This window comes from Suillus fuscotomentosus (assembly GCF_016647785.1).
Source record: "Suillus fuscotomentosus strain FC203 chromosome Unknown F5891scaffold_132, whole genome shotgun sequence".
In the NCBI taxonomy this organism is placed as follows: domain Eukaryota; kingdom Fungi; phylum Basidiomycota; class Agaricomycetes; order Boletales; family Suillaceae; genus Suillus; species Suillus fuscotomentosus.
The window spans coordinates 82,286-96,253 of record NW_024539644.1 but is presented as its reverse complement, the minus strand read 5'-3'; the positions used below and the strand labels follow the sequence as shown (position 1 = coordinate 96,253).

At 47.1% G+C, this 13,968-nt stretch overlaps 3 protein-coding genes across 3 annotated transcripts; 2 read left to right on the top strand and 1 right to left on the bottom strand.

The window, feature by feature from the left end:
* Positions 1-53: 53 nt before the first annotated feature.
* F5891DRAFT_964506 (uncharacterized protein) lies at positions 54-3,908 on the top strand (the record flags this gene model as incomplete). Its single annotated transcript, XM_041376098.1, has 2 exons — positions 54-2,612; positions 2,667-3,908. The coding sequence occupies 2 exons, from the start codon at positions 54-56 to the stop codon at positions 3,906-3,908; spliced, it is 3,801 nt and encodes a 1,266-aa protein (XP_041218002.1).
* Positions 3,909-5,868: 1,960 nt separating this feature from the next.
* Positions 5,869-7,861, bottom strand: F5891DRAFT_1197815 (uncharacterized protein; the record flags this gene model as incomplete). Its single annotated transcript, XM_041368537.1, has 5 exons — positions 5,869-6,152; positions 6,203-6,426; positions 6,486-6,803; positions 6,852-6,993; positions 7,051-7,861. 5 exons carry the CDS (start codon positions 7,859-7,861, stop codon positions 5,869-5,871), a joined length of 1,779 nt encoding a protein of 592 aa, XP_041218001.1.
* An 800-nt stretch (positions 7,862-8,661) lies between these two features.
* Positions 8,662-10,383, top strand: F5891DRAFT_986824 (uncharacterized protein; the record flags this gene model as incomplete). Its single annotated transcript, XM_041377821.1, has 3 exons — positions 8,662-9,425; positions 9,469-9,589; positions 9,733-10,383. 3 exons carry the CDS (start codon positions 8,662-8,664, stop codon positions 10,381-10,383), a joined length of 1,536 nt encoding a protein of 511 aa, XP_041218000.1.
* Between the last annotated feature and the right edge of the window lie 3,585 nt (positions 10,384-13,968).

Here is a 13,968-nt window from a genome sequence, read left to right as displayed (position 1 = left end):
AGTATGCCGATATAATGGCTGTGGCCCCTCCAATAGTCAACAATCTGGGTCAGATGCCAAACTTGGATGAAATCCAGACTTTTCAGCAAAGGCACTTTGTGCCTCCTTCTCAGAAACATCCTGTGGCCCAGGTTGGCTTCATCTTGGATATATCTCAGCACTACTGTGTGGCCATCTTCGATTATTGCCGTCAAAGTGCTCATATTATGGGACGCCATGTGACTTCAGAGGCCAGACCTGAAATCAGTCCACAAAGTAACTGGGAGGAATGGCATGGTCCATCGTACTGGAAACGCTTGGCCATCTTGCATGGCTGGCCTCATGGAGATCCTTCTGCTGTACACGTTCATGAAGATCCTAGATTCCGCCTACCATCAGCATCAAATTGTGACTGTGGGCCAATTGCTTGTTCCATATTGGAGCATTTTCTAGACAAAGGGTTGAGCCACCATGTAGATGGGAGTTTGCAGCGCCCAACCATACCCTGTGGACATACCACTCGTCTCAGAATTTTTGAGATGGTGAAACTCAGCTGTAGACACCAGTGGCATCACTATCTATATCTTGGTGGCCATCTTCCAGATAATTGGGACCCAACCGATCGTATCTCCAAGGCTGCATTGGAAACCAGAATGGAAGTACCTCAGCAGATGGCACACAATCACCAGGTCATAGTGACTCAGCTTGCCACTATGTTATACAACTGCCCAAACTGCCGTCCAAACCTAACCCATACCACAACCAGCATCTCATCTTCTGGTCTAGCACCAGGGAATGTAATCCAGAATGATGAAGGTCTGGATCCGGATTCTGAAGACCACAATCCAATCAGGAACTTCATCCGGAGTGACCGGATGACAGACAATCTGAAGCAGCTCTTGGATTCCCATTCATTGACCTCCAGTACTCATATCCGCGATACGGATACCAGACCATCCAGATGGCAGCCTTTTAATCCAAGCTTTGATCAATACTGGGGTGGACCTACCCTGGAGTCCATGCGGCCCATCATGGATGCTGGTGAGATCTGGTCTTCATCCCGCAATGCTTGGATTAGTGCGCTAGGGTCATCCGTGCTCTTCAGAGACTATGGTTACAGGATTCTCCCCAGCTTCTCCCAGATGTTCTGGTTGGGCCCTCCAGTGGACACCCTGAATTGCATGATGGGCATTGGAGTATCTGATACATATGATCCCAGCTGGCAGGTTTCTCGCTGGAATAATGAAGGCTACAGTCTGTCACGTTGCTCCCTATTTCCTGATGACAGAACAGTTGTTGCCCGTGATGTGCGTATCATGGGAGCATCTGAGATGCTGCTACATGCCAATCAGCTGGTTTCAGAGAATGCTGAGATATACGAGACTCTCTTTGTGTATGGGGCATATCCCATCACAAACCACCGGATCTCCCTGGACCTGGAGCTTGACATGGATATTCCTGAAGAAATCAACATATCAGTGGACATTGACAGCTACATATGGGTTACCCAAGACTTTCGTCCAGCCCTTAGCATAGGGATCTACTTGGCCCCTGTGATTGAGCAGAATGCCCCCATCCATAAACATAACCACGTATATGTTGACATTCTCATGCCCCAAAGTGCTGAGGATCAGGGCTTACATGGAGCTCAAAGGAATGAGTGGTGGACCAAGTCTGTCCCTTTGAGCTCCATACCTCATGTGTCCTTTGGAGTATTGAGCACAGCAAATCACACATCCAATCTTCTCCTCTGCTTTCCCCGCATGATTCATAATCGTACCAACTCGTCACGGCGCTCCACCCGCATTCCTCTTGACATCATTGATTTATTTTGGAATGAAGTGGTGCTACCTTCTATATCTCAGGAGGCGTCCAGTTCTTCCCTGCCTTATGTGGACACCACGGTGCATGAGATCAGATACAAATCTCGCAAAGGTGGATCCAGTCAGCCAGGTAGCCAGAGACCCAAGGCTACTCCGGTCTCCAGAGTTGCATTTGAAAGGATTCAAAAAAGGATGAGGACTCGTATCAAAGGTCAAGCAATGCTGGCGCCATATGGATCCTTCTTCTTTGTCTTGGAAGGCAAGGGCATCAAACTTTGGACCAAGGACGGCCAGGATGGCAGATACGACACGCCATATCAGGCTTTGAAGGCAAATTTCACAAACTTGGACTGGGATTACATGATGGACCGGAATCATGGAGAACTGTACTTGGACTTGGGCGTGAGCTTCAACCCCACTGGCCAATTTGTGGGTCTTTGGAGGCTTGATGCTTTAAAGGCCTCTTTCGAGAAAGGAGGTTTCAGAAAAGGCACTACTCACCATACCAGCACTTTAGGGCGTTATGGAGGCATTCAGGCAGAAATGAGACAGGCACATTCACGTTCCAGCCAGATCTGCTTCAGATCTGCTTATCAGTTGTGCTACGAGGCCATCAGGCCCAACAACAATGAGCCCAAGTTTGTTTCTGATAGGGATGCCTACAATCTTACCGAGGGCTACCTGAAAGAATGCAAATGGACCCAAGAAATCTACAGCGCAGGTCCTTCCCGCCGTGCTTATGGATGTCGTGATGAATATCGGATGAGTGGACAAGCTGCTTTGGAGGTGCTGCCCCACTTGAAAGAACGGGTAAGTCTCTGGCAATTGACTCTGGTTACCATATTGCTTATGTATGTGAATCAGGCCAAAGGTTTTATGCAGTCCCGACCTATTCTTTGGATCCCTTCCCACGTTTGGTTTGGACTCATGGATGGTAGGCTGGAGGGCTTGAGGCGTGCCCAAAAAACATTGAAATTGGAAAAACCCCTCAACTATGGCAACAAAACCAGCATCTTGTGTCATCTCCTTCGCTGCATGAGTTCCACACCTATTGTGATGGATCTTCATCTACAAGAGTCCCTTCGACGTCTGGATGTTCAAAGAATTTGTGACCGAGATGGCATGCTCTTTCTCTATGACATGGATGAAAAGATTGTCTCTGAGGACAGTGCTGATGTCCGAAAAATCATGGGTGCCAATGCCAAAAGCCATCGCAAGACATGGACCCTGCCAGATCCCACGACCAGTTCCAACGACTGGCCTATTGGTCCACAACCCAGCTGGAAGGATGTAGTGAAGATGATTGAAGATCATCCTCAACTTCTAATGAGGCATTGGGTTTATGACCCCATCTGGGATCCAGGAGATTCGGATGTCGGCCTACTTTTTATCCAATTTACACGAGAGTTTTGGTTGCAGCTAGCTGTGGCTCACACCACCAATAAATTTGCGGATGCTGCCATAATCAATCCCAGGATCTGCAATGATCTGGAAGAAGCCATGACCTGCTGGTCCTTGGATCGTATAAATCAGTGGATCATCTCCATCCAATTCCAGGCCTGTAGTGCTGGACTGGAGGGAGACAAACCTGGCCGTCCTCATCTCTCATTTGTCCAGAGACGTACCACATTCTTCCCCAGTGAAGACTCTGCACCGTTGCAGTCATCAAAGTGGAAAACTTATTGGACAGAGGGGTACATTGCACGATATCATGAGCTGTGCTCTGGACTATCTGAAGCACGATTGCTACATCTCCATGATCGCCTGGACATACTATTCGCCAACCTTCAATGTCTACCGGATGTCAACAAACCCACCGCCAAAAGTCCTGGCTCTACTTGGACACTAGCTTCTGGTCATGACAGTATCAAGATAGTGACCAACTCGTGTTTCTATCGCATACAAAGAATTGGAGCATGCAAGCGCACTGCTAAGAGGCCTGCTGTCCTCAAAAGACCCCTAGACTTTCGAGCAGCTGTCATGCAAATGCAGGGACGTGATCCCAGGAGGAATAAACCAAAAAACACAAAGAAGACTCAGATTGATCGACGTTCTACGAAGGCTAAGAATTCTAGAAAGCCACCAAACAGGCCTATCAAGGTATGATTAAATCAGGACACGTACTGAAGATGACTCATGCTCACTGCATCAGATAAGTGTTGGTCCACAAAAGACCTTGGCTTCCCCTGAGGCCTCCGGTTCTAACACAAGTATCTGGACCCAGACAAGAGATGAGTTAGATCACCAGCATAAGAATGCTGAAGTCGAAGGTGAAGTTGCAGGTGATACTGAAAAAAGTGGAGATGATGATGAGTCTGAGACAAATTCATTATTTGATTACGATGGAAGTGATGAGGAGGAGGAGGAGGAGGAGGAGGGGAATGATCCAGATATTAGCACCTTTTAAGTATTGAAGTATTGCATTTGAAATTAGATATTCAGCTTGTTCATGACTACAGTTAACTGTATCCTATCCTATCTCATCTTCCATGAAGTCACTGTACTATAAAACCCTTTGAATGCTATCACTTGAGTGTTGACTTTACATAAATGACATCATAACAGCACTTTGGTCAGGGTTTATGCATATGAGTTGTACCTCTACATACAGTCTTCATGCATTCTACCGCACCACATATTCACCACAACTTGTTGTGAATACGTGGTGCAGTAGAATGTCTGAGAGTCTCGACAAATGGCATGTTCCATCGATACCCAGATGACTGGTAGCAAAGCTGATCAACACCAGTATACAAATCCGAGTCGTTGAGTAGTTAGATTTCCGTAGATTTGAATTGATGTTGCTTCTCAGATTGTATCAATGCAAAATGACGGAAAGCCGTGTATTTAGACTGGAACGAAGCAACAAAAAAGCTACAGAAATTGGGATATCCACCCGCACGCTCGTTTGCTCCAGCTCGTCTGCCCTACCCACCTGCTGACAATACCCAGGGCCTGGCTAATGCAGTGTGCCACTGGCAAACTTCACGAGAACTTCGAGCGTTTTTGCAGTCTACATGCAGTCAGGAACCTGGATATAACACCACAAATAAGTTTACAATGGGAATAAGATTGGTACTCACCAGATTCGATGCCTTGATGTCGTAGCTCTGCAGTAGTAGGTATTACAATTAGTAGACTAGACCACGATAAGAAGAATGAAAAAACATACCGCTCAAAAAGCGGTCCTAAGAATTTTATGATGTATCAGTAAATTCAACTGTCAGAAATAAAAAATCACTGATAAGTATCATGAGAAGCAGTTAGAGCAATTACATCTTGCTTTAATTGCTTGTTCTGAGCTTGCAGTTGAAACACGGAGTCGAAAGAGTGACTATATGCGCCCTATTCGCAGTGTATATATGATGTTTGGACATGAAAATGAAGCAACAAACTCACATTATTATGCAATGGTGGTGATATACCCAGTGGTAGTAGAAATAACTGACCAAGATCTGATGTAGATGGAGTGTCTGAAATGAAAGGATCTGTAATTTCCCTGTTACTGGACAATAAGTTTGGAGAAGGGGTGCTGGTATGATTTAAGTGAGGATGCAAGAGTGCTGAATGAATATAATTTGCAAGCATGAAAGACATGATGATGGCAAAATCCAGAGAAGTGAATATCAAAGTATTGTCAATTTGTCATGCTGCCTGGTATGTCATCAAAGCCGTTACACTGTGATGTCGCCAAATCATCATCTCAATTTCAAGGATATTAGCTGGCGTCAGCAGCCACTGCACAGTGAATGAAAAAACGCACCTTTGAGAGCCTTTGGATTAATTTCGAGTTGCGTCGCTCAAGACTCATTGAACACGTTGAGCTGCGCAGCATCTGTGTTCAGAATCACAGCCTTATCAGCTCAAATCAAACACGTTGTCGAGTGTTTGTTTGCACAAGTTAGATTTCCATCAACCTAAGTCTATCGACGACTCCAAACTTACAAACCCATCGTTCTCTGTGCGAGGGCATCTGACCGATTCTTACTGGGCATCAATGATGGCTCATGTTGGCTCGGTAGACCAGACATTGGTTTCCAACCAGAATTTGCACTGCTACCTACTGTTACACTGTATGGGTAAATTCTGAGAGACATCTGCCAAGATCAATGACTTCTCCCATATCCTCAAATGAAGTGAGGTCTTTCAGCATAGCAGGCAAATCTTGTGGACAAATGTCCAGGTGTTGTAGAATCTTTGTAACAACTGCACAGGCACGGGTGTAGCTGGATGATCGTAAGGCTATGGGTTGTTTTTTCTTGTGGGATGTTGTTACTAAGCTCTGTCCCATATATTTTCTGGGCTTAAGAACCATAGAACAAAGCGCCAATAGTGGTTTGGCATGCAAGCCTTTTTAATCAAGAGATTTAATGGCAGTGAGCAAGTGTTATTGTAGATACACTTGCCTAACAGTTTGTCAGGTGGCAGCCATGGAATGAGAGCAGCCATCCGCCATAAGGTCTCATCTGTGCATTCTTGAGCTTGACTGTTGTTGCCTGGAGTGACTTCCAGAGATCTTGAGCTGTGCGTGTGATAGAGTGTTCCATATGTAAAAAAATGACCCCCATGTGCCAAAACAGGATTGGGATTGTATTCTGCATGTAGTTGGCCTGGTGGCTGGATTCTACAAAGGGGGTAAATTGTGAGGTAACCATCCTGGACACCATCCATTCATAGGCTTACAGCAAATCTCCAGGATATACAGTCACAGTCTCCGCATCATAATCATCCAGGTCATGAGGGCTGCAGAGGAATTTTGTTGCTTCAAAAGGCACTTTACCATCGTGGGGGATCTTTGGGAAAAGAAGTGTCCGGAGTTGGATGCCAATGACTGGAAAGAAATAGGCATTCTGTCCCTTAGAGTCATGGCATGGAGGAATCAGTACCCCACCCTGGGACACTGAGGCACATGGGGTACTGAGATGTATACCTGGCCATGGCCATGGCCATGGACAATCCTTGATGGTCCTGTGCCAGGCCATCTGACCCTCATCTAGGGGACTGAGTGTGGATGAGCAGCAAATGCAGAGAAGACTGAATGGAACTTACACCAGTTCAGGGGGCAGACCTACTGCTATAGGACAATCCAGAACATATCTGTGCTCATTTTGATTATTTATGCCCAAAATCAAATCTCTCATCACCCCAGGGACATGAGGTTGAGCAGGATGTTTGGCCTGAAGCTCCATGTCTGAGTATCAATGATGAGCAATGATCACATTAGAATATTGAAGGTCTAAAACATTACCATGTATATCCACAGGCATAGTGGCATGAATTCCATAACGCTTTTCCAGATATTCCATTGTAAGGTTTAGGGGCCCAGGCCTCACTGCCTCGTGCACAATAACGCACTTTCCTGCTGCAAGACTAGACCGAATTTCTATTAATAATAACTCATTTTCTGTAATGGCCCCATTTAGATGGGTCACAAATTTGGACCCTGATTTGGAGGCAGGAACTGCCGCAAGTTTCTTTGTGAGGCGAAGGTCTTCGATCAATATATTTTGTCCATCTCGCATTATAGTGGGCAATATGGTGATATGACCATCATCCCATGTCACTACCTCCGTCTCCAGGGGAACCTGTGTGCCCAGCATACCTGAGGCCAGATCGAGTCCCCTCATTCCTGGATCATTTGCTGATGCCACTGCATGCTGGGGAAAATTGTGGGTTTGTGAATGGATCCCATCTGCTGTTTTATCCTGGACTGGAGAAGGTGTCCAGGAAAATGCAGGTGAGAGTATTCCAGTTGCGGCCAAAGTATTTGCCGGCTGGGGTGGTTCTGCCAGTGCCCGGGCAGTGCTCCTGTGCTGACGTAATTTTCGTTTGCAAGCAGCTTGGGCATCTCGACGTTTCTGTTTGGCCTCGGGTGGCAGTTTGCGCTCATATCTACGGTTGTACTCTCTCTTGCGCTCTGGAGACACCGCACGCGTCATGCCAATCTTGTGAGCTGGTCGTGCTGCGTTGGGTGATGTTTGAGTAGTCTCAGGCTGGTGGCAGTTATAGCGGAGGAAATCCGGCAGTTTAGGGTTTACTTCCTGTGCGGACTTCTGCATCAGTAAAAAAACACGTTACTTAAGCTGCCTTAAACAGACTTAAAACCCACTTAAGTGACTTTGGCTAAGTCAATCTACTTGGTCAAAATTTCAACTTTAACGTGTTCACAAAAAATTGTTGAGCTAGTCTTATATACATATTTTGTTGTGGTTCGCACTAAAAAAAAATAAGATATCCCAAGTGGATGATGCAGGAGAGAGTAAACAATTCCTGGCAAAGTCAGCCAAGTTGATTAAGTAACGTGTACTTTTACTGATGTGCGGCACTTTGAAATAATGCATACCCATGGATCAATATGCTGTCATTCCAGTTGCTTTGGCAATCATAAGTGAGGGTCCATGAGTGCCACTGATATTGGTGCAAAAAGATGGGTGACTTGTCACTGTCAATGACAATGGGGATAGATTCCAGCAGCAGGGCAATCTGTCTGACCTTGATGAGTCCATCGCGCTCCTTTGGGATGCACTACTCCTTCGTCCTCTCGGTCATCCTCTTTGATCAACGTCTCTCAACAATCTTGCAGGCAGCCTTTATCACAGATTTAAGCAGCAGGGTGTCCCATCTGATCTTGATGAAGCCATTGAGCTTCATCGGACTGCACTACTCCTCATCCCCCCAGTCATTCTATTCGAGCAAGATCTCTAAGTGATCTTGCCATCAGCCTTATATGCAGATTCAAGCAGCAGAGTATCCAATCTGACCTTGATGAGGCCATCGAGCTCCTTTGAGATGTACTAGCCTTCCTTCCCCTGGTCATTTTAATCACTGCAGGCCTCTCAAAAATCTTGCTGGAAGCCTCATGAATAGATTCGAGCAGCGAGGCGTTCTGTTTGATCTCGATGAGGCCATCAAGCTTCTTCGGGATGTAATACTCCTTCGCCCTCCCGGTCATTCTGATCAATCAATGTATCTCAACGATCTTGCCAGCTGCATGCGACAGAGATTCGAGCAGCGAGGCATTACATCTGATCGTGATGAGGCCATTGAGCATCTTCGGGCTGTGTTACTCCTTCACCCCACCCATCATTCTAATCGATCCGGGTTGCTCAATGCTCTTGCCATCAGCCTTACAATTAGATTTCGACAGCGGTGCGTGCCGTCTGACCTTGATGAGGTCATTGAGCTCCAGCGGGATGCACTACCCCTCTATCCTCTTGGACATTCGGATCAAAGCAAACCTCTCAACAATCTTTCCATTATTCTTCAAGTCAGATTTGAGCAGCGGAGCATCCCGTCTGACCTCAATGAAGCCATCGGGCTCCACCGGGATGCACTACTCCTCCATCCACCCGGTCATTCTGATCGGGCAATGTCTCTCGGCAATCTTGCCGCCACCCTTCATCACAGATTCGAGCAACGGAGTGTCCCGTCTGACCTCGATGAGGTCATCAAGCTCCAATGGGTTGCATTGCTCTTTCGTCCCCCTGGTCATTCCGAAAGATCATCATCTCTCAACAATCTTGCACCCAGCTCTAAAGACAGATTCAAGCAGCGGGGTATCTCGTCTGACCTTGATGAGACCATCGAGCTCCTTCGGGCTGCATTACTTCTTCGCCCCCCCCAGTCATTCTTAGCGATCAGCGTCTCTCACTACTCTTGCCATCAGCCTTCGAGACAGATTCAAGCAACGTGGTGTCCTGTCTGACCTGGAGGAATCATTTAGGCTGTTTGAGCAACTACCCTACATATCACATCCAGCCTCTCATACAGATTTTAGATCTGCCAAGGTATGTTTTCGGTATACTATGTGCGTGCGCATCAATATTCAAACTGATCATCCTGTATTTTGTACTGATGACGAAGCAAATAACATGACAACATCGTCCAAGTCCTTGCCCAGTTGTGCTCCCCATCCCTCCATTCTCGACAGTCCTTAGGTAGCTTGATTTGGCGAAATAGCATGGCAGACAGCGTGGAAAAGTGTAGAGTGGCCTTGCTGAGTTGTCCCCCTGGTCATTATTGTCATCACATCTGTCTCGTCTGGGCCACCTTTGCCGAAGAGACGAACTACGACTCCGTATTGGTTGCCTGTCAAACTGCATTGAAATTCCTAGATCAGCATGTGACTCTGTTATCACCTTCTTTACGCCATTTCGATATCGTCAGGATGGCTACTTCCTCGGTTGCCACAGATGCTTTCTCGTGCAGTGTTTGTCGCGGCGCACTGACAGCTGCTGTCGAACTGGTGGAGCAAGGCCGTGCAGTATTTTGGACCCGGCTGACATGCTTACGCTTACCACTCAACGAACTTTCACTGTCTAGTGACACGGGCGCAGCCCTGGCGAAAGAGTTACAGCAGCTAAGTTTTCGCCTTTGCAGCGCATTCGATAAATCCACCGAAGACCAGTCCCTAGACATCCAGCAGCTGACCATGCAATGGGATGATGTCGTCTCCCGCATCCGCATGATGTCTGCCTTTTCTCGGTTTCTCCTACCCCCGCTGTTTTCTGACCTGCGGAAAGCTGCAGAGAAGGACCGGTCATCATCGTCAATGCTAGTCAGTACGGCTGTGACGCTTTGATTGTCTCAAGTTCCCAAGATTCCATCCATGTTCCAATTGATATCACGCAGACCCAAGTCTCCAAGTTGTCCTCTGAATGCTGAAGTACATCCTAACCCAGCTTGATTTTCAAGTAAGCCTTGCCAATCCATGTGTTTTCTATCGCTCCTGGTCAACTGTATCGAGGTCATCCGCGATCGCTCTGCTCGTACAATCTCCTTCTCACACCGTCGCTACATTGACTCCATGCTCAACATTTACATTTACAGTCTCGAGCATGCAAACTCTGTTCGTACTCCTGCTGTGTCCGGTGTCAATCTTAGTCTCGCAGACTGCCCAACATCTATTGAGGAAACACAATATATGCTGAAGGTGCCATATCAGAATGCCGTCAGTGCACTCAACTACTGCGCCGTCATGCGTCATGACTCGTCCGGATATCTCACTCGCAGTCCAAAATGTTGCCCAATTGTTAAATGCATTCTATGTTACCTCAAAGGCACTCGAGACTTTGTCCTCACTGTTGGCGGAAAGCTTGACTCTCCGGTCTTTTTTGCACATTGCGATTCTGACTTCGTGAGTTCACCCGACCATGGACGGTCTGTCTCAGGTTATGCAATCATGATTGGAAAAGATGTATTCCCATGGTCTACAAAGAAGCAAAGCGCTACGGCTTTGACAGTTTGCCTTAGTCCAGGAGCAGAAATGATCTTCCGGATCAACTGCGGTATGGTCATGATGCAGACTGCTGATTGTGGTATTGAAGCTATGGGGGAGTAGTACATGCTCAAACTCATGGTCGGATGTCCCGGATTGAGTTGGGACATCATCCTGAAGCAACTCTGTGCAGAACACAGAGCGGACACTAACAAAAAGATCGTGCGGTTAGAGCGGAAGACTCGACAATGTGGAAAGGGCACCTTTATCGAGAGTTAGTCGAAGGATTCGTGTTTGGGAATTTGGTCTTGGTCTTGGCTTGGATCACTTTGAACATCTCGCAATGGTGCGATTTTTTCTCTCCTTGATTCATCCATGAATTCATTGATCTGTGTTTACAGTCGCTGCGCATGTTTAGTAAGTCAAAGATTCAGTTTTTGGGAGTATGAGCTGTGGTTTGTCACCATTGATATAGACGAAAATGAGAAAATTGTAATATTGTGTGGCTTTGTTTGGCACTGCCGACATAAGCAAAGAAAAGCGAACTTGAACCAAATCTTTTCTCTGTCTGTTCTCTTCTTTTACTGTCACTTACTTGACAAAGTTCTTCCTTTCTTTGATTTGTGTCTAGAATATTATGTTTATTCTTCTTGTCCAGTATCACCATGTCTCTATGAGGCTGGTTGGACTTTCCTGTGTTGGTGTCTCTATGAGGCCTATCCAGGGGTATTGTTGGCTTGACTGTGTCTCCCTGTCCACTGAACTGCGCCTCTATGAGGCTGGTTGGACTCCTCTTAGGATGGTGCCTCTATGAGGCCTATCCAGGGGTATTGTTGGCTTGACTGTGTCTCCCTGTCCACTGAACTGCGCCTCTATGAGGCTGGTTGGACTCCTCCTGGGATGGTGCCTCTATGAGGCCTGTCCTGGGGTATTGTTGGCTTGACTGTGTCTCCCTGTCCACTGAACTGCGCCTCTATGAGGCTGGTTGGACTCCTCCTGGGATGGTGCCTCTATGAGGCCTGTCCAGGGGTATTGTTGGTTTGGCTCTGTCTCCCTGTCTACTGAACTGCGCCTCTATGAGGCTGGTTGGACTCCTCTTAGGATGGTGCCTCTATGAGGCCTGTCCTGGGGTATTGTTGGCTTGACTGTGTCTCCCTGTCCACTGAACTGCGCCTCTATGAGGCTGGTTGGACTTCCCTGTATTGGTGTCTCTATGAGGCCTGGCCTGGGACCTTGGATGTGGTCTTCTTCTTCCCTTTCTTGTCCAGTATAACTATGTCTCTATGAGGCTGGTTGGACTCCTCCTGGGATGGTGCCTCTATGAGGCCTGTCCTGGGGTATTTTTGGCTTGACTGTGTCTCCCTGTCCACTGAACTGCGCCTCTATGAGGCTGGTTGGACTCCTCCTGGGATGGTGCCTCTATGAGGCCTGTCCTGGGGTATTGTTGATCTGGCTCTGTCTCCCTGTCCACTGAACTGCGCCTCTATGAGGCTGGTTGGACTCCTCCTGGGATGGTGCCTCTATGAGGCCTGTCCTGGGGTATTGTTGATCTGGCTCTGTCTCCCTGTCCACTGAACTGCGCCTCTATGAGGCTGGTTGGACTCCTCCTGGGATGGTGCCTCTATGAGGCCTGTCCTGGGGTATTGTTGATCTGGCTCTGTCTCCCTGTCCACTGAACTGCGCCTCTATGAGGCTGGTTGGACTCCTCCTGGGATGGTGCCTCTATGAGGCCTGTCCAGGGGTATTGTTGGTTTGGCTCTGTCTCCCTGTCCACTAAACTGCGCCTCTATGAGGCCTTTTCTGGGGTATGTTGAATGTGATATATCTAATGTTGGGTATTTAAACTATGGCTTTGAATAATTCTCCAGTGGGGCGACCTGGGGTATCTCATGTTGGACAATATGGGCAGATATTGGGTATATGGATAGATGTTTGAACTACAGTTTTGGATATAACACTCCCTTGGGCAATAGCACTGTCAGATAGCATGGTCCCCATAGGTTGGTGATCATGTGAGTCTTAGGTGGGGTAGCCCAGAGTATCTCTCATTGGAAAGATGTTTAAACTGGGGTTTTGGATCTGACACTCCCTTGGGTGATAGCACTGTCAGATAATCATGGTCACCATAGGTTGGTGATCATGTGAATATTAGGTGGGGTAGCTTGGAGTATCTGGCATTTGGCAAGATGTTTAAACTGGGGTTTTGGATGTGGCACTCCCTTAGACCATAACAATGTCCCTGATGCCCACATTAGTGGAAGAGGTCTTCGTCAAACACAAATCACCCTTTCAACACTACTTTTCAGAGACATTCAACAGATCATAAATAATAATCATGATATTTGAACGTGTTTTCCCATCTATCAAGCGGTCAAGTCGATCCAGTCAATCAGCACGGTCACTAGCGCGTACTTGACTATAACATCTGTATTATTCGAACGCAAATATTTTGGATGCTCCGCAGATATGATCAAACTGAGTGTTGCAGGCCCCAAAGCGCATTCAGGATTTGGGGCGTGTTATCACTGATGTCACCACAGGTTGAAAATTGTCATGTGAATCTTAGGTGGCATAGCCTGGAGTCTCTGATATTGGGCAATGTGATTCACTTCATGGAGGTCTTCTTTTTAACGCTCAGCGCTCACAGAATTTGAGCGCAAAACATCATGTAGATTACAGAAGTCACGGCCTATATTTGTCTGTTGCCATATTTGTGGTTGTTTCTGTCACTACTTATGCTCAGTGAAAACCGGACAGTGCGGGAACATGCGAGAGCGTACCACATCCTGCACCGCCAGCTGAAACCGCCCTCGCACGATCTCGACAAGAAATACGGACGAATACACGATGTAAAAGGAGTCCATATCGTGCGTCGTTGTGCGAGAGTCGTTCAAGTTGTTTCTACACGATGTGGCACTCCCTTGCATTCCTTACGAACGGTTTATATCA